At 45.3% G+C, this 19,204-nt stretch overlaps 1 protein-coding gene across 1 annotated transcript in view; it reads right to left on the bottom strand.

Moving 5' to 3' along the window:
* The window catches only part of plxnd1 (plexin D1), an 82,592-nt gene that overhangs the window by 28,693 nt on the left and 34,695 nt on the right, over positions 1–19,204 (bottom strand). Inside the window, exons 10-17 of the mRNA XM_030117866.1 lie at positions 16,204–16,293; positions 15,845–15,953; positions 14,418–14,575; positions 10,741–10,886; positions 3,381–3,486; positions 1,905–2,044; positions 733–912; positions 244–328 (exon numbers count right to left, since the gene is read on the bottom strand). Coding sequence (XP_029973726.1) covers positions 244–328; positions 733–912; positions 1,905–2,044; positions 3,381–3,486; positions 10,741–10,886; positions 14,418–14,575; positions 15,845–15,953; positions 16,204–16,293 — 1,014 coding nt within the window. The remainder of the gene's footprint in view (positions 1–243; positions 329–732; positions 913–1,904; positions 2,045–3,380; positions 3,487–10,740; positions 10,887–14,417; positions 14,576–15,844; positions 15,954–16,203; positions 16,294–19,204) is intronic.

Below are 19,204 nucleotides of genomic sequence, written 5' to 3'. Positions count from 1 at the left end.
AGTTTAGACTTCTCCAACAGTACCTCATTATCAACGCTTTTTTTTTTTTTTGTGTGTCTCTCAAAAAGTAAGTATGACGCTTTGGAAATGCAAATAAGCAGATCTCCAGTTACAGCATGACATTGTGAAAAGTTTTCACTTTGTTCACCTCAATTATAAACCAACCCCCCCCATTCATTTTTTTTAACATGGCTGAAAGAGTTTCATCAAGTGAAAAGAAAAACAATTCGGTTGATTTCTCACCGTTTGTCCAATTCCCAGCACCTGCATGGTGACACTCTGCACCAGATCAAAACCTTGGCCTGTCACTGTGATGGTCCTGCCACCACTGTAATACACACACACACACACACACGCACACACACAAGAACAGACAGTCAAATCTCAGCCCACAAAAATGTGTCAAACTCTTACTGGTATGCAAATGCAGTGGGAGACTGCGCCAAAATGAGAGAGAAACTGGGGACGAGATAATAATGCAAAACAGTTTGACTGCTGCAGTGAAAATCCGCACATGTCATCAAAGACTTGCCGCTGCCCTGTCACACACACGCTGTGCTATTTAGAGCACAATAGAGGGGAAAATACACAGGACAACATTAGAGTAATGACTTTTTCTGAGGCTGGGATGGAAAAGAAACCGCAGAGTCACACAGCTTGAAATGTTTAAAACATTTCGGCGTTAACAAAACTGATGTCTGAGTGTGTGTGTGTGTGTGTGTGTCCGTTTACCTGAGGAAGCTCCTCTTTGGATGGATAAAGCTGATGACCGGGTTCTTCTCATAGGTGTATGTGGTGCTCAGCTCCACATCCTGACAGATGAGATCTTCAAACTCCACACACACCGACACTGAGTCGGTGTTTGCATGCAAGGCAGCAGGCATGGTACATTCAATCACGTCATCTGTTTTCCTGCAACAAACGCACACAACAAGGGAGGAAATCGCAACTGGACCTACTTTGTCATGTCTACAGCAAATACAATTAAAGTCATGTTTATTGCAGTTTGGATGTCTTTCTTTGAAATATTTTGTATTTCCTGTATTGCCAGGGAAACATGTAGAGACACTAAATTAAAACGTGAGAACTTTATGAGGAAAGTGACCACACTGGGTAACTTTGGCATTTCTTGCTAAACAGCATCATGATGTGCATCCATTTCATACTTTCCGATGGTTTTTTGAGGAAGCATATTGAAATTGAAAAACATCTTAAAATAAGCTCAAACAGCTCTTGTAGGTACTCTTACAAATGTTTTAGCACTTTCATGCAGGCGTCTGTAAATCTAACCAAGCATGTGGCATCAGTTATAAACTCAGTCGACCTGGATGTGAGTCTATGAATCACACAGTGATGCTTTCGGCCTGTCTGTTCCTGCCTCTGATTGGCTTGGCATGGCAAGGTTCTGCGGCTCCTCGCTGAAAGGTCGTTGATTACTTATTGTAACCCCAGATTTTTTTGAACTAACCCTCTGAGAGAGCATCATTGAGATGAAAAAAGTGTTTAGAAAAGCCACACTGCCTGAAAATGCTGGCAAATCTTTGCAGCTGTGTGCTTGTTAGATGTCCACTCCGGCTGCCAAGACAGACAATAGAGGAAGATATCCTCGTTTTGCGTTGGTTGCATAAGTCATGAATGTAAAGGAAGCTACGGAAGTGAAGAGGATGGAAAAGCGGCCTGCGGCACGGCGATGTGGTGATTGATGGTGTCTCTGCGCGGAGTTTGCATGTTCTCCAGAGACGTGGCTTTGAGGCTAAGTGTCTAGCGTTAGCTATATGTTGGACGGGATACTTGTTTATGGTGCAACAGCTGGGAAAGAGCTTTGCTTAAATGAGGCAGGTATCCTTGCTTCAAAGGCTGCAACCGACTGTAGACGCGAACCGCTTCCACCGAGCTGCACTCACTCTGTGATGACGCATTCCAGTGTGTCGTTGACCATGACTCTAACCCGAGAGCCAATGTCCAGGTGTTCGCCCCGGAGGGTCACTCTGGTTCCCCCGGCGCGCGGGCCTTTCCTCGGCTCCATGGACGCCAGCTTTGGGACCTGCGTGCGAAGCGGAGATACATGACATGTTAAACAAGACTTCGGATTCACCAACGCAAGACTGACAGCTTCTGTCACCAGAAAACACAGGCTTACTGAAACCGTGTTTGTGCTCCGCAGTGTTTTTTTCTTGACGCTGAACAAAAGTGTTTCCTCATCCTTTGAGATACAAATATCTCATCTTTACAGATTGGCTGAGACAGCTGCTGACTATAACAGTAAATTAGTGTAGAAAACTGTGAAGACAGCCCACGCTGCAGTATGCTGAAGCGTTGCTGAAGCCAACAAGCCTTTGGGCCCAACCTAGCAGGACAGCTGTACTGTGGTTAAGAGGGAATAATGTTCAGGCATGCACAAGAGAAACTACATACACATACAGTCGTATGAACACACGCACACAAACACACACACGCGAAGGCTCCCTGGGCAAAGATGAATATCCCTGTCCGGTTCTGCAGCTCCCAGCATCAGCATTCCTGCTCTATCCGAACTTTCTATCCCTGCCGTGAACCTCGCCTCCGGGGAAGCCTCTTATCCTCACTGACAGGATTCACTTCCTCAGTGCACACGGACGGAGCGGGCCTATTGTGTGTTTGTGTGTCAGAGTGGGTGGAAGGAGGCAGATGTTTCCGTCTAAAGGTTGAAGGAAGGAGATGCGGTGGAGACACACACATCCTGTCTCCGAAAGTGTTTTCCCTTTCTCCCTCATCTTCTGCAGTAAAAAAACCCCCTCACACCGAACATCTCAGAGATGGATAAGGAAGCCCGATCGGAGTTCCCACAACAGCGCGGCGCAAATGTTTGTTGTTCTGGATTTTCTTGATCCTTGAGTATCAAGAGAGGTTCCGAAATCGGGGCGATTTCTCAGTGGGCTGACTCACAGGCGGTGATCGACAGCTCCAGCATTGAATCATGAAACGCTCTTTGTGTATCAGCAAAGACACACAAAGGACTGACGTGGGTATTTCCACTGGATGAATATTCTTATCCCAATGAGAGACTGCGTGGGCGGAGGTCAATTAACACAATGCTGGCTAGCTCGGCCCGACCGGCGATGAATTCAGAGCGAAAAAAGGGACATTCCAACAATCGCCATATTTGTTTATGCTGGCAGTGAGCGCCGGATGACAATGGTGCTTAGCTGCAGCTCAGATGGACGTTTGAAGATTCCCACACACTTGCATTCCTCTCAGTCATAAAGCGCATCTGTTAACACTCAACTGGCACACTTGGGGAGCTGCTCCCAGCGGGGAATGAAGAATAAGAGCATGGAAGAGGAATGTGGAGGACGGGACAGACAGAGCGAGGAATCAGTAAATAACGACAGAATACTCACCAAGTACGAGAAGCTCTCCTTTGACATCCCCGTCCCGCTCTGATCCACGTCCACTTGGACGATATCTGGCCTGTCATGAGCCGACCTCCCAGTAACACACACCAGCCTGGAGGACAAAGCGCCACAATAGAAGATCAGTTAATAAAAAATGGTAATATAGATAACACACACATGCGCACACACACACACAAGAAAATGCATCTCATAATCATAATGTAATAAAATAATTTGAAAAAGAAATGCTCATGTCAAATTACAAACGAGGGAAACCAATATGAGGAAGAGGAAGAAGATCGCGATCGTGACAGCCAAACAAAGACACATAATTAATCTCAGAAAATGGTGGATATGAACTAATTCATCAGCCCCTGTTGCATTAACATATGGAATCCAATAAAGCCGTGAGCTATCAGATATTAGGAGATGTAAAGTTCAAAGCTCCTCACACCAGATGTGTCGAACCACAGAGGAGATTAAGGACCTGCTGGGGCTCCTCTCGCCTCCTGGCCGTGATTAAACCCTGTGTCATCAGAGCGTGCTCTGCAGGGACGGCTCATATTAATGACACGGCGGCGCACCGAGGCACGGGGGCCTACTGTTCTGGGACCTCGCTGGTATAAACGTAGTAAGGGGAGAACACAACCTTTATCGCCACACATGATCCCCCCCCCTTCCAGCTCGACACCCTGTCGGTTTATTTAGTCAGGTGCCTGCTGCTACAGTGGTTGGGAATGCGCAGCTCGAGCTGAGATGATTGACAGAAGAGTCGAGGGAAATTTACATAAGCTTCATGTAGGAGGGCCTGGCGGGGGCGCGCAGTAAGCCGGGGCTGGGATGGACGGCGTGAGCGTCGGCTGAGGTCAAGCTGCGGGGCTGAGGTCGGGAGGAGAGCTACATCTGCCACTTCCTTTATCTCCCCCAAACTGGAATAAAGACTGTTTCACCTGAGAAGGAACTGCCACAGCATTTAATGAGCCCAATTAAAAGATTGGTTTTGCTTGCATGCTTGAAGGAGCGTTAAAAATAATCAAAGCCATCTGTTGTTGGCTGCGTCTTCATTTCTTCTCATTAATTGCAGGTGCATCAGCTAAAGGACGCCGCCGCGCTGGCGTTAAACTTCTGACAGTTATGTGGCACGAGGGCAGACGAGCACCTGTTTGATGAAAACGCATCGTTTCACACGCGCTAATTTAGAGGAAACACAAAAAAGCACAAAGTCAAACACGACTCTTCACAGGTTCGAGCCTGAGGGAAATCTGAGAATCTGCAGCCTGAGTCAACTTTGACCAGGAGGCTGGCTCCAGGCTGAGAATCACGCTGCTATCGAAACAGCACGTCACGCTGGATGATGTTCTCTGTTGAGCCATAACATAGAAATTATCGTGCAAACAAAAAAGACAAGCACGAAATCATTAACTGTTAAAGACAAAAGCTTATCAGAGACTTGACTCGCAGCTTTCAAACACACGCTGTGACTGTTTAAGAGTCTTTAAATGTGCCAGCCAATGAATGAGTGACAATTACAACAGGCAACCATGGAAAAACTGTTATCTAATATCACATTTAACAGCTGTGAGAAAAGGTTTCATTGCTTGTCTGATGAATATATCAAAGCCAAAGTCCATCCATCCATCCATCTTGTATAAAAGATGGAATACATTTTTCCATCCTGTGTTTAAGTCGATCCCAGCTAATGATGGATGAGGGCAGAAACCACGTCACCAGTTCTTCACAGGACAAACACAGAGAGAGACAGCCTCACATATTCACACTTACAAGCAATTTAGAGTGAGCTTAAAATGCATGTTTTTGGACTTTGTGAGGAAACTTGAATGACTGGAGAAAACCCACTGATGCACTGGGAGAACATGCAAACTCACACTGATTCCAGGGACTTTCTCGCTATGATGCAAAAGTGGCAACGTGGTAACTAGAATTTCGATATGCAATCTCTATCAACTATATTTGTACGAAGGACATTAAAAACAAAAATACAAGAATTTCATTACTTTGTTGAGACATTTCTTGAACGGTAAATGAAAAAGTAAAGTACCTGTACCGTTAAGTTAATCACAGCAGTGTCTCAGGGCATTATGAAATTAACAACAGCAAACACACTGAGATCAGGAGTTCCCACTTGAGAGCTGAATGCGTTATAAACGTCATCTAGCTAATGCATTTTTGGTTCAAGAGTGTGAAATCTTTGCGAAATACATTGTGATCTGCAGAAATATGTGTGGAAAAACGTGATATGATTACACATTCAGCTTTAAAAAGGGAGACACACCTAAATATTGCAGGTTATAAGAAAGGGATATGCGTCAGGTTTCACTAATCAGACCGGATAATCAACTTCCTGAAACATTCAATACAGAGATAAGACAAAGCACATCGTAACGGCTCTACAGTTATCGATATTGACAGGACTGCACAACCTCCTGCACGCACAGTCCATGTTGCGAGGTTCCTACTTTTACCTTACAGTGTAGGTGTGTGACGTTTCCCAGCTGCCTACAATCAAATATAAAAGAGATCGCACTTTAAGACTTTTGCAAGACTTCGCAACACTTGTGAAATATCTTTTGTGTGCGTGAGCCGAGTGTGATGTTTGTGCAGCGTGATCTCAGTCAAAAGACGGGCAGACTCCCGTGGAGCAGGCAGAGCCCCGGTCTGACCCCTGCTCCACATTCCAGCACCGCCCCACTGCGGAGATATTATGGGTTTCAGGGGCCAATATTTGGGCTTTATAATGAGCCATCTCTGATCATTTCCCTCGAGTGGATGATGAGGACCATCAACAATCAAGTCGGCGTGTGTCTGGACGTGAGTGTCGTCCGGGTCCCGCCTGAGCGGATGGGGCGAAGGCCTCTTAGGCTCACATGAAAATGATAGAGAGGCCAGCACGCAGGACCCGAGCCAAATATCCAGAGAAGTACTCCAGTAAATGAGGTGTGCCTAGACCGACTGTGCCATTAATTAACACGCTGACTGGCAGTGTGAGGAGCACAGTCTCTCCACTGCTGCACGTTTTCCTTTTGGCACACAGATGTGAACTTTCACCTCTCAGCACACGAGCAGACACCTGTCTCAACAGCCCCGGTAAATGAGGTCACATGTGCAGGAGTGTCTACGCATACATGTATGTATGAGTGTGTCTGACTGGCATTTTAGTAAGATGCAGTTTAAATAATAGCAAAAAAAAAATGTTATTATAAGTATTTTTTTTCATTCCTGAACTACAATACACATTGGAGCTGAATATGATGGATTTAAGGGAAAATTTAATCAACGATCGGAGTTCACCACAGGGGAAATGTAGGTGTGTGTGTAAGTCAAATGTGCTGACGCTGTCAAACACGCTGACATGTTATGATTTGTCAATGCCACTTCAAGCTGTAAGGATGTGCTCCGCTGTCGTAACGTCCAGCCCGGGGAGCCAATGGGGAGCGGCGACTGGGAATGAGATCACCCCGGGAGTGAAATGCGATTCGCTGTTTTCGCCATGTGCAGTTCGAGGGGGGGTGGGGTGGGGTGCGTCAAGCGGCTGGAGTGACAGGTAGGACCCTCAGGTCTCCCCACAACCGGTCCTAATACAATGACTGGCTCCACTGGAGCAGGACCAGATAAACAGTCCCATTCACTGGAACATCACAGATACTGAATGGAAGTTCGGATATAATTGTGGAGTTACAGACTTCCACTGAGCTCGGTGTCAAAGCGCGGTCCTGCTGTCTCCATGGTGACAGTGCGATGGTCCCTGAGCTACGGCGGGATGGTGTCGGAGTCATTTAAAATGAGAAGTGTGCTGCATAATAATATTTGTGAAAATTAGCTTCATGAATACATGAAAACTAAACCGCACATGGATGGCAGACGTTCCAATTCCAAAAAACTGGCGGACCTGTTTGAGGCAGATATTATTAGTCATCTGTGATGGTGATTTGTGAGAGGAAGTTTAGTAATTGGCTCATCTGGGGCTTTCTTTCAATAAAAACTTGTCAATTACAAACTGAGAAGCATGACTGGGGCATGTCGGCTGCCTCTAATGGTCTGTTTCCCTCACCTTTGCCGAGGTTGTCAAAAAATATCCAGGCTTTGATATTTGCTTGATGTCACACATTCAAAACAACAAAACCTATATTCATTGAATATTCAATAAAAATGAGATCCACGTTTATAGTTTAAGGTCAAATTTACATGGTTGAAACAACAGGGAAGAAAGCTTGAATTTTAGAAACCAGGAATTTCAAACAAAGACCTCAACCTGCTTGTTGCTGCTACAGGTACGTTTATTTTTATTTTTATCGTGGTCCTAAAAGACCATGTATTCAACATACTTTTTAAACTACGGCATTTTATACTGTATGTGAAGATTAGGGTGTGAGTTCCTTGAAAGTGGGGAAAGTTCCGGCTTACTAAACTAGAAAATAGTTTCTCGGAATGATATCACTTCCTCAGAAAAACAGCTGAAGCATTCCAGTCCATGATAACATTGTAAGTCAGATGAGTGAGGTTATTCTGGCACTAGCTCTTATAAATAAACACAAAGTATAATTTAAGAAAAACATTAATTCTGATTTTATTCGCGGGAACAGCACAATTCCATACCCCAGGCAACGCCGAAGCGGAGGGAAGCTCGGAAAACTGCTATGTGCTGCAGAAACAACAATAAAACTGTGTTTATGCCAACGTGTGACGTGGAAATTGAAAACTGAAGTCGGGGTCCTCGAGGGTGCCTCAGGATGTCAGCCTAAAGAGGTTTTTTATTACTTCTGCTTTGCAACACAGCAAGCTAAAAAAAAAAAAAAAAAAAAAAACCTGTGAATTTTGAGGTAGGAGGAAACTGAAGCATAACGGCTGGGTGGGGGGTTACTAGAAAGCGGAAGAGTTTTGTCTTCATAGATGGCGGAAATGCCACTCAGCAAAAACACGTCCGCACTGCTGATGAAACTGACTCCAAAAACATAACATAATATTAACCTGACCTAATCCCGCTTCTTGCATGTTGTATAAACACCCCCATCAAAAGTGGGACCTTCCTAACAGGGCATGGTCATCATTCGGTCAGTGGGAAATCCCCCCAAAATACTCATTTATACTAAATACTCAATATTTCATTATTTTATGCATTAGCAAACATATGCTTATTATTATTATTATTTCATTGTCTATTAAGAATTCCTAAAACTGCAATTTTATTGTGCTTTATAAAGCACTAAAACCAGAGTAAAGATATCCGCCTGAAGAATAAATCCTGAACACGCGCTAAAGTTTCCGTCTCTTTGTTTCTGCATACAGATGGCTTGATATTGTTTTAAAGTGCTGACATGAACCTCAGCTGAAAGCATGAGTGTTAAACACTGCTGACAACGTGTAATGTTTAGAAAGGAGCAATTTGTTTACTTATGTGTGGAAACTGATGAGTTAAGTTTCACATCTTTTTCAGGGTTTCTGCCGATGCATGTTAAAATGGGAGAGAAACCTTATTGGCAAATGACAAGAAATTTGAGCAAAATCACAGAGGTATTGTTAGACGTCGCTTAATTGGGTTTATTTTGAGGTAAATGAGTCGTGGAAATGACTTCGTGGCATTTTGATATTATTGTCAGAACAGAAGATAAAGGTTAACGCCTCAACGTTATATATTCTAAGTGTGCTGTCGTGCCGTGAATTGAGATATTTGTCACATGCACAGTTTTGTCTGTCACCAGAAACACTTTGCCAACACCTCAGAGAAAAAAAAAAATATGTGTTTAATTTTACTCTCTTAGAATAACTCCTACAGCAATGGACACTGAAGTTCCTTCCGCTTTGTTTCTGCACAGAGCTGCAGGGTTTCAGCACCGCAACGTCTCCCTGACACAACAACAAAGGCGACTCCGCCGCTGCAGCTACGAGCCATCGAAACTAACAAAAAACAGCATAAAACCACAGTGTTTATGCTAACACGTCACACTGTGTGCAGATATTTTGGAAACAAAAGTCGGGGTTTCTGTCAGAAACCTGACCCGAAGAGGGCAGATCTTTTATTACTTCCTTAGCAACACAAAAAAACAGCTCGATTTCTTAAAGCAGGAGGAAACTGGATCACAACAACACAGAGGCGACTGTGGTTCACACTGGAGAGCATCAGATTGTCCTTTAAATTCAAAGATTCTGTCTGAGTCTGCCTAAAACAAACATCTTGAATAAAATCTCTGTTTCTAATAGATGGAATTTAAGAATCATGTGAACGACTATTTACTAGTAATGCTGGTAATGTGCAGGGGCGCCACACTTTTGGTACTTTAAATAAAATTCTATTTTATTGGTTAATATCCAATTTAATAATCACAATTTTTCTATTTTCTTCGCCCATCTCTCCCAAATACAACTTAAGCACATCTGCCACTGCCTCTAATACAAATAAAACTTTTTGATGTGGCAGAGCCACACAGAGTATTTTTTTATTCAACGCATTCCTCCTTTTGTTTTAACAACATGAGGAGCTTTGATTACCTGACATTTCAGTTGCAGATTGGCTGTGTTGCCTTCATCGGAGTTGAGGAACCATCATCGCGGGTCCGCTTCCAGCGTTACTAAATCCTCGTCTTGAGATTTCTCTGCATTTTCAATGTTTTTTAAATCAGTTTATTCTGTTTACCTCCGCTCTGCTAGGAGTCATAAGAGCTTTTATATTTTACATCACGCATCCGCAAGTTCCCCCGAAGGCCTGTACGCAAAATTAGTTGACTTTCCCTTTAACTCCGCCACAAATGCCACATTAGAACATTTTCTGAAATGTTGTCGTTTCAAACCGAGGCACCCCCGTATTTTCTTCCTGCTTTTTCCCACCTGATAAGGCCTTCCCTGTGGGAGAGCCGGCTTCCATTAAAAACAGGAGGGCCGCTCAGCGCTCCGTCTGATTTAAGAGCATTTTAGCACACACAGCGTTCATGTCTGAGACGCTCAAGTCAGGAAATCTTCCTATCACCTGGAGTGTGTGCGTGCGTCTGTGTGTGTGTGTGTGTGTGCCTGTCATCCACCTGAGCACTCACCTGCCTGAAAGCATGTCAGGTTACTATGACAACAGGTAATTGTCAGCTATCATCTCACACGTCCCCGCTCCACCGCCACTGCATATTTTAGCGGGGTTTTAAATATCGTATCAGACGACGTATAGGAGCAGGATTTCCTCCTGCCGGCTCGTAATTTGCGACAATGAAAAACCAAGTAAGACGTAATTATACAAGTGCTGCAAATCAAAAAGAGGAGAACGTCGCTCATTCTTTGTTCTGCCCGAGCAAACAGAGGGAAAGCAGAGAGGAGAAGACACGGCAAATTTGTGGATCGTAATTGAGTTGCGCGCTGCGCGACTTACTCCGTGGAAACAGTGTAGAGATCAGGAAGTAGAGAGCACGGCACATCTCCGATGAAGACCTTCACAGCGCCGGCCCTCCGGCCCAGGTTCCTGCCCTGTACTGTCAGCAGGGTGCCTCCTTCCACCGGACCCCTGAGGGGGGAGATCTGACAGAGACAGAGAGAAGAAACGAACAGAGAGGGAGAGAGAGAGAGAGAGAGAGAAGCTTGTGAAAATACTGTAATATGTGCAATAAATTAGAGCTCGTAAGGAGATTACCTCGCTAAAAACCCCCCACTAATGACGGGTTTGTAATGAACATGACAAAGATTTAAGAGAGCCGAGATGCCGGCCCTGATTCTGACGCTGAGTGTGGCACACACAGAGATAAGGGCCGGTCTGAGTGTTCTTCTGTCAAAGACTGGGATCTAATTGAATAGACACGCGGTTTAGGTATATACACACACAAAGCAGACTCTTAACTGTGCCAGTCTGAGACTCTTCAGCCTCTAATCCTCTACAGCACATGCAAATAAAGAGCAGCCTAAGAGCCCCCTTCACATCCCACAAGAGACAGACAGAGTGAGAAAGTGAGGGCTGGAGAGGCGAGGTGGAGAGCGCAGCAGAAAGGTGGATGAGTGGGGAGGCAATTTAGGGAACTGAGTGTCGAGAGGAAAGTGAATGCTGATGGTGGAGAGAGAGAGAGCAAAGCCTCAACAGGGGAATTAATGCACAGTGCTATTCCCTTTCATCTGTTTTCCTGTGTCTGCTCTGTCAAATTCCTTAGTCCCATTTCTGCTGTTGTTCGGAGGCATGCTCTCACGCATCATTTCAGCCCGCGCCTTTGGTCTCGTAACTTTCCATTCAGGAGCCGGCAAAAGAAAAAGAAGAGGACCGTCACCTCTCCAATAACCATGAAAATACAACTTTACAGATAGCATCTCCAACGCCCAGACAGAAGCAATCTACCGTCATCTTGCCACTGTAGCATAGCTAGCACGGTTGCGTTCATGCTTTTTCCGAATGACCCCCCCCCCCCCGGGCTTAGCCGGGGTCACCGCGACCCCTCGGTATTATTAGCCCGGCTCCGTCTCTATCAGGAACCGAGCCGAAGAATGAAAACAGCACTTCTGTTTGGTCTAGGTGAGAGGACGAGGCTGGGCTGTGCATTCAGATAAGGCTAAACCCGAAAGAGTGACAGCGCGGATAAATAAACCGTATATTTCCCGGCGAAAATGGGGAGGCGGTTAAGTAAAGAGAGAATGTATCACTTTTAATATTATGTGAAAACAAACCATAGGAAGCTCACCGCTCCACCGCATGTCTGTGAGACCGACCCCACAGGAAATGATACACATGTTTTTGTGGTTATGCGAAGCTTTCAGATGTCGAGTGTGTCCACCCCGCGCCGACTTGCGCCATCTGTAAACCCCACTTCCTTGAAGAAAAATGCCTCCACCGGCTCTTTCATACAGATGTAATACACAAACAGCACACGAAGGCGCATGGAAACGGACGCAGAAAGTATCACAGCATCGGGCAGTCATTTATTTTCACCGCGCATCTCGTGGCATCGCGTGCGTCTCGGCGGTGCCGTTGAGCACTGACATCAACATCAGCTCGCATGCTGTTCATTTACACCTCTCACAAGTCTGTGAGTCTTGATTTACAGCGCAAACTCTGCCAGGCCTCCGGGGAGATCGCAGGGTGTGAATGTGTCTCTGCAGGAACCTCCAACAGCAACGCCGCAGCCATTAAGCTCATTTCAGGTCTAAATTATTCCACATTCTTCTATTCAAATCAGAAACACTCCGAATGTGCCTACATGCATATATATACTTAACCAGCATCAGACAAACTACCAAACCAATAAAATCCATATGCTTCTTTTCTTTTTTCTTTTTTTTTCCCCCTATTCTGGAGATTGTTGTGAAGTCGGAGCTTTCATCTGCCTCCCTTCACTCCAGTTCCCCTGCATCACAATAATCAGGGAGGACGTGAGAACAAAAACAGGAAAAAGCGCCTCACCATACACTGTCTTCCTCCACCCTCTCTCTGTCCAGCCAGTTCTCCATCCTCTCTCCCAAACCATCTCTCTGTTCTCCCGCCTTTCATGTCGAGGGTAAACTATGTATGGCAGTTCCTGTTTTGGATGCCAGCGTACCTCTAATCAATGCTTACAAAGACAAAAAAAAAAAAAAAGAAAAAAGGACAAGCCCACACATAACATTAGAATAAAAGCAGCGAGAAGATAATAAATGTCTCTATTGTCTTTCGTCAATGCAGTGAATAGAGAGCATTTTTCACAATTAGGTGGTAAGTGGCAAAGTTCAGGGAATAATGAAATCCTCCTCCATATTATTGATATTTTGGTGCTGGGACCTTGCAATAGAGATTGCATGTTGACAAAGCAAGGCATAGAGAAAGTATGTTTCATTATCTCACCGAGCCCATTTAACAAAGGCGCTTGCTGCCGTGCGAGTACGCGTGTGAACGTTTAGGGAGAGTGGATCTTTTCTTCCGTAATCTGGAGAACACGGGCTCTAACCCCTGCGGATTCTCTGGGAAACACGGCTGCCAAGGCATTGCATCACACACCCCGGCGAACCACAGCCCCGGTATCCGCTCTGCAACACACTCGTCTCAAGGAAGCCGAGTGGGAGTGTGTGTACGCATGTGTGTGTGTGCGTAAGTGTGAGAAAGAGTGCGGCAACAATGGTGTGTACCCACGCACACGGCGACTCAGCCCGGCTAACTTCAGTCACGTAAGAAGTCCACATAAGTTAGACTCTCGCCGAGCATCCTGTTAGTCACAGTATGCTGACAGCTCCAAAGAATGAAGGATAATCGTGAATGCTTCAATATGGCCTATTTGGGTGACAGATTGCGGGCTTATGTGAGTGTGTGTGTGAGCGAGCGTGCGCGCGTCCGCTCGCTTTGTTCTGCTCACTTATTCTCCTGGGCCGACCAGGTTTTTATCTACAGGAAGTTCAGGCCGACTGAGTCTCATGTGAGCCATGCTTCCCATGACCGCCTGCCGCGGCCGCGCTGATATAACGCTCAGCAGCGGCGGAGAGAAAGCTTCGGAGGATGACTCTGAACGCGCTCCCATTACAGTCGGACCAAACAAATGAATACGATCATGCAAATGAGCTCGAAAACCGTTTAAAGCGAGGCCTCGCCGGTAATCACCACGACGTGACCGCAGCCAGATCCTCCGTAAGATAAACACTCTGTAACTCCATTTTACCACCGCCGCTTCACTCTCGTTGTGGTCTCAAATCTAAAAGCCCTTATGGTTCCGATTTGTTTTCTCTTAGCGGTTTTTTTTCCACAGAAAAGGGTAGTGCATGTATAGCTTTCGTTCCCCGGCCCACACAGTTTACTCAGATATTGTCGTTGGAGGGGGCAGAAGGTGTTCCCATGCCCTCCTGAGCGATTGCAGATCGCCTGGGCTGCATCCCCCGAGGCCTGCGGTTAAGTGAGTGTTGGTGTTATTGCTGGGCGGAGTGCGTTAATAAGTCTCAGTTCAAACAATCCCCGAGCAGCTGACGGCGGACAGGCAGGCCACGGGGGTTCCACGCCATGTGAGTGACCCCCATGATTCAACATTTCATGACTGGAAAACCGCGCCTGCGGGCCGCAGGAGGATGAATGGAAGGGTCTGTAAGCCCGCAGTCACGCACGTTCATGCTTACCTTGTGGATGTCAGGAGCGGGACAGCTGTCCTTCACGGGCTGACAGTCGTCTCTGGGCCTGCAGCTGTTTTCGCACCAGCCGCAGAGGTGACCCTGGTCCTCCCGGCCCCAGCACTGGGAGCAGTCCACACTGCCCACGCCGCAGTTGTACACCTCCACTAGGGGGAGACGAGAGGTGGGAGGGAGACAGTGAGCCATGTGATTTTTACAGCGTGTATATCACCTGAGAAAATATTGAGCTTCCCAAATACGACCACTTAGACCTTAATCCGAATTCCAGGCTTTAATCACACTTATTCTACGTTCGTAAAGCGAGCTCATGTGCATGAGTTGGGACGATTTGAGAGTAAAATGTGCTTCAGTAAGAAAACACGGCCAAACTGTGTTTGCTATGTCTGGCAAACTGGAGGAACACTCCTCGAGGGATTTTATTTCATAGCTCATGTGAACCATGTGGATTGAGAGCTCTAAATATATACATAAACATTCAGAGGATGCTATATTCATGACTAAAAATAATAAACCAGGAAAACAAAAAAAAAAAACAGCCAGAGGAGTGAAGGAGAACAAAGCCAGAGAAAACAGTTGATTATTTTCATACTCCAATGTGCCTCCTGGAGAGAAATCCCATTTGTATCACTGCATGTGCATCTGCGCGACTCTTTGCTCGTGTGTATGCATGTGCGTGTGTGTGTGTGTGTGTGTGTGTCTGCCCGTGTGTGATAAAGTGCATGTCACTTCTGAAATTTGATGACTCTGCATGTTACGAGAAAAAAAAGCATCTTGTCCTCCTAACGGTGCCTGGCAGCTGTCCAGGGCTGTTGTTCACATGGCGAGCACGCGGGCTGTGAACTGCACATCTGGGGAGAGGCGCGGACCGGGCTCGGCGCTGAGCTGTCGACAACACGCCAAGTTCAACAACGCACGCCGCTTTTCATCATCCCACGGTTGTCATGGAGCTCAAACTGTATTTGCAACAATACGTATGGACACTGCTTCTCGGAGGCATCGATAACACCTTAAAATTGTAGCTCCCTAAGTTTCAGTGATCATTATGTGTAATTAGACGGTAGCTGAATATAACATCATGGTAAATTACTGGTTGTTGGCAAATTATGTGTTGTAATACACAAAATGCTATTATTACAAGTGAAAGGCAGGCTAACATTGTTTGTCCCGGTAAGTGAGTCTTTATTTTTCCAAAGGTTTAATCAAACCCACCACTCTGGCCAGCAAACATCTGTGCACAGGTGAACTGCATTCTGGGAGCAACGGTGTCAGATTTTTTTTTTTTTTTTTCTTGTTTTGGTGGTGAGCTAATTACAAAGCAAATACGGGAGAGCTGTGCAAGTGCAGCACAGCAGCGGGAAGCGTTTTGTTTTGTTTTTTTGGTGTCCGTCTCCATAATCATGGGTTTTATTTCTTACCTGTCATCGGCTGAGGGCTGTCAACAAACGTATCCTCACTCGGTCCGGCAAAGGATCCCGTTCTCCTCAGGCTGAGATGGTAAATCTGACTTCTCTGATTAGTGAGCAGCTAAATGGACAGAGAGGGAGTGCACAGTATAATCATGTCAGTGTTGCTTTAGATAATAATCGGGTATATTCTGCTTATAAACAAGGATTTTAAATAATCACATGAGAAAAAGAAAAAGTACAAATCAGGTTCAGACTCGACGATAATGAGCTCAGTGCGCCGCGACACTTGCTGCAGCTCAACTGATCTTTACTCTGACTTGACAAATTCACTTACTGGTTATTTGTGGTAACTCATTGTCTGTACTTACTGTCACTCCGCTGCACTTGACAGTGGAGCCGTTGAGCCATGAAGCTTCATATCGCTGCTCCGTCCCAAAGTCGCACTCCAGCTTCTCCATCTGTAACACAAAACCACTTCTTAAAAAAAAAAAAAATAAAGAAAAAAAGAATGAAATGTGAAGCATCCTAACATCTACAGCAACACAACTGTGATATTATGCTGTTCCCAAAATGAGATAATTACTACTTGAGAATTGAAATATGGACTAAATTTCTGAAAAGAAGCACTCTCTCAAACATGTCTGGTAACAATTGACGCTGCTGAAAGAGAACCAGGAAACTGCAAGGAAAAAAAAAACCCTACAATAATTGTCCCTGCCAGGAAGAGATGAGATCCATTCAAAATTCATATTCATAAACATCTGGACTCCCACACCTCGGCAAGTCATCTGGGAATCAGAATAATGAATATGAATTCATTCTTCACAAAACGACTGCCATGAGTTCTACTGAGCCAAGATATGGGAGAGTTTAGACCGTAAAGACGATAAGATAGGTAAGAGCAGTAAAGAATAAGTGCTTAAAGTGGAAGAAGTCATTTGTCTGTGAATTCAGCCGGCTTAAATTGGTCTTCTTTGATCGGCCTCTCCAGGACTGCTATTTCTCTGAGCTTTTTGACACTAGAGAAGCTTGATTTTTTTTCCCCTCCCTCCTCTTTGGCAACTGGCAGCTTGTTTTTTTTTTTTTTCTTAAAAAAAAAAAGAAAAAAAACTCCAAAGTACTCTACAAATGTTCTCTGGACTTTTCCTCAGCTTGAACAAATATCCACGAGCAGCCATAACATTATGACCGCCTGTCTGATGCTGTGTAGATCACGCTTTCGCTGCCATAACAGCCCCGACCCACGGAGTCATGGACTCTGCCGGACCTCTGGATGTGTGCTGGATCTGGCGCCGGACTCCATTGGGGCCACATGTATGAGATGGTATGGTCCCCCAAAGACCCCGTTGTGGGTTAGCCGTTTCCCCTTCTTTAGATCATGGTTGACTCATGGTTGAGTTCACTCTATCAGATCCATTGTGAACCTGCTCTTAATTCACATGCCAGAAAGCGGCGTCGTAAGGAAGGAGGAAAAAAAACAAAAAAACAACCTCATTTGGAGGTACAAAGGTATTTCCTCTTGTACTTCACTTGTTTTTGTGATCGCGCTGGCTCCTTTGTAGTTAAAGCTCTCAACTTAAATCATCTTTCATGTGTGTCTCTGTAGGTTAGAGCGCTGAACGTGAGACTCTTACCTCATCTCACACAGAGCTGCAGGTAAATGTTGAACTTTAGATAAACGTGACACTATTAGGTGATAAAAGGTGATTTATTGATGGTCAGTTTCTTTTCCTTGCTCACCTATTTCACATGCTGCTACATTTGTTTAACATTTACTTTTGATTAAAAAAAAAAAACAGTCCTACACAAAATGAACTATTTACCATGATTTCTTTTTGAGGAAGAAGGCATGCTGGGAAATATTAGCTGTGCTTCTCCAATCAATGTTTTTCAGTCTCTCCTGCATCTGATGACTTCTTTTCCTGAGGTACACATCTTAAATTAATGTTTTCTCTAAAAAGAACAAAATCAACTAATGAAGTTCTTAATTATTAATCTAGCATTTGGTGCACAGCTGGCTGAAGAAAAAAACATCTGTGTTTTTGTCTACATATACATGCAACCCCCCCAAATAAAAACTCACTCCAAGTAGAATTCTCATGTGACTCATGTGACTTTACCTGTTAGCTTTGGGGGGGGGGGGGGGGGGGGGGGGGGGGGGGGGGGGATTGTTCCTGACAGCAGGAGGGTTCATGAGAACAACAGTTTACTTCTCACTCTTCTGTTAAAAAAGGAACATTTAACTCTAGTTTTGCTGCTCTACGCTGGTCTATGCGCTTTAATGCTGTGTTCTTGCTTATCTGATGTTTCTCTAATGCACCATCAGCATAAAACCAGCAAGAAAACTGTGTTGATTTATCTCCTTTCTTTCCCAACTGAGCGAGAAAAACAATCATGAACACAGACAGAGACTGTCTCGTGTTTATATGCTTGTTGAAGCTCATTTGCACATCTTGTTTAGTTGTATTGTCATAAAATGTTTATTTCTGGCCCTGGATGATCGATAGTATGACTGCATATAAACACACACAGTCCAGTCAAAGAAAAATGGTTGTCTGCATCAATTTATATAAATGTTTGTTTAAAAATGTTTAATTCGACCCCAGGCTGTGTTAGAACTGCACGGACTGTGCGATCATTTATAACACTTCAGCCAAAATCTTGCTTTTCGGTGTGTTCCCGTTACAGCTCCACCCTTTGACAGAGGACAAGTCTTTAACTTAAAAGATGTTTGAAATATTAATGGGAAAGCGATCTCCCGAACGTGTGGGAACGAGCCGTGATCACTAATTCCAGGGGGATGTGAGTAATGCGGCCGGTGGGAGCAGAACTGACTGACAGCACATTTCCTGCTCTGCTGACTCGTCAGCAGGATGAACACATTATTCAAACGCGTCAGTTTGTGTAAACTTTGAGTATTAAGGGTAGTATGAATGAATTGGCCGATCACAGCGAGTGCTGCCCTCGGGAAGCGTGTGAGTGAGTGTGTGTGTGTGTGTGTGCGTACGCGGGGCGTTGTATGTGGCTCGATGTCTGTCACCATAGCAACACACCAGGAGATGGCTGGAGGGGCCAGCCGGGGTTAGGCATGTGACTGACCACGCCTGGCAACTCGTCAGCGCAGGAATTCTGAGCAGATCCCGGCTGCGTCCTTATCAGGGATGCAGGATCGGTGTCGGACTCTCTCGGAGTGGATTAAGAATGACAATAGGAGTTTGAGACGCTGATGCCGGCGGACGAGCCGAATTCAAAATGAGGGAAATGAAGCCCCCGCCGCGCGCGCCGCCTCCACCTGACTGCACACCGCGCGGCGTGCTGACGAAGACACAATTCGGCTCGTCACAGTCAGATACCGGAGACGCGGCGGGC

This window comes from Salarias fasciatus, chromosome 20 (genome assembly GCF_902148845.1).
Source record: "Salarias fasciatus chromosome 20, fSalaFa1.1, whole genome shotgun sequence".
NCBI lineage: Eukaryota > Metazoa > Chordata > Actinopteri > Blenniiformes > Blenniidae > Salarias > Salarias fasciatus.
Note: the sequence above shows the minus strand (reverse complement) of the source record. Positions and strands in the feature narration are given on the sequence as shown.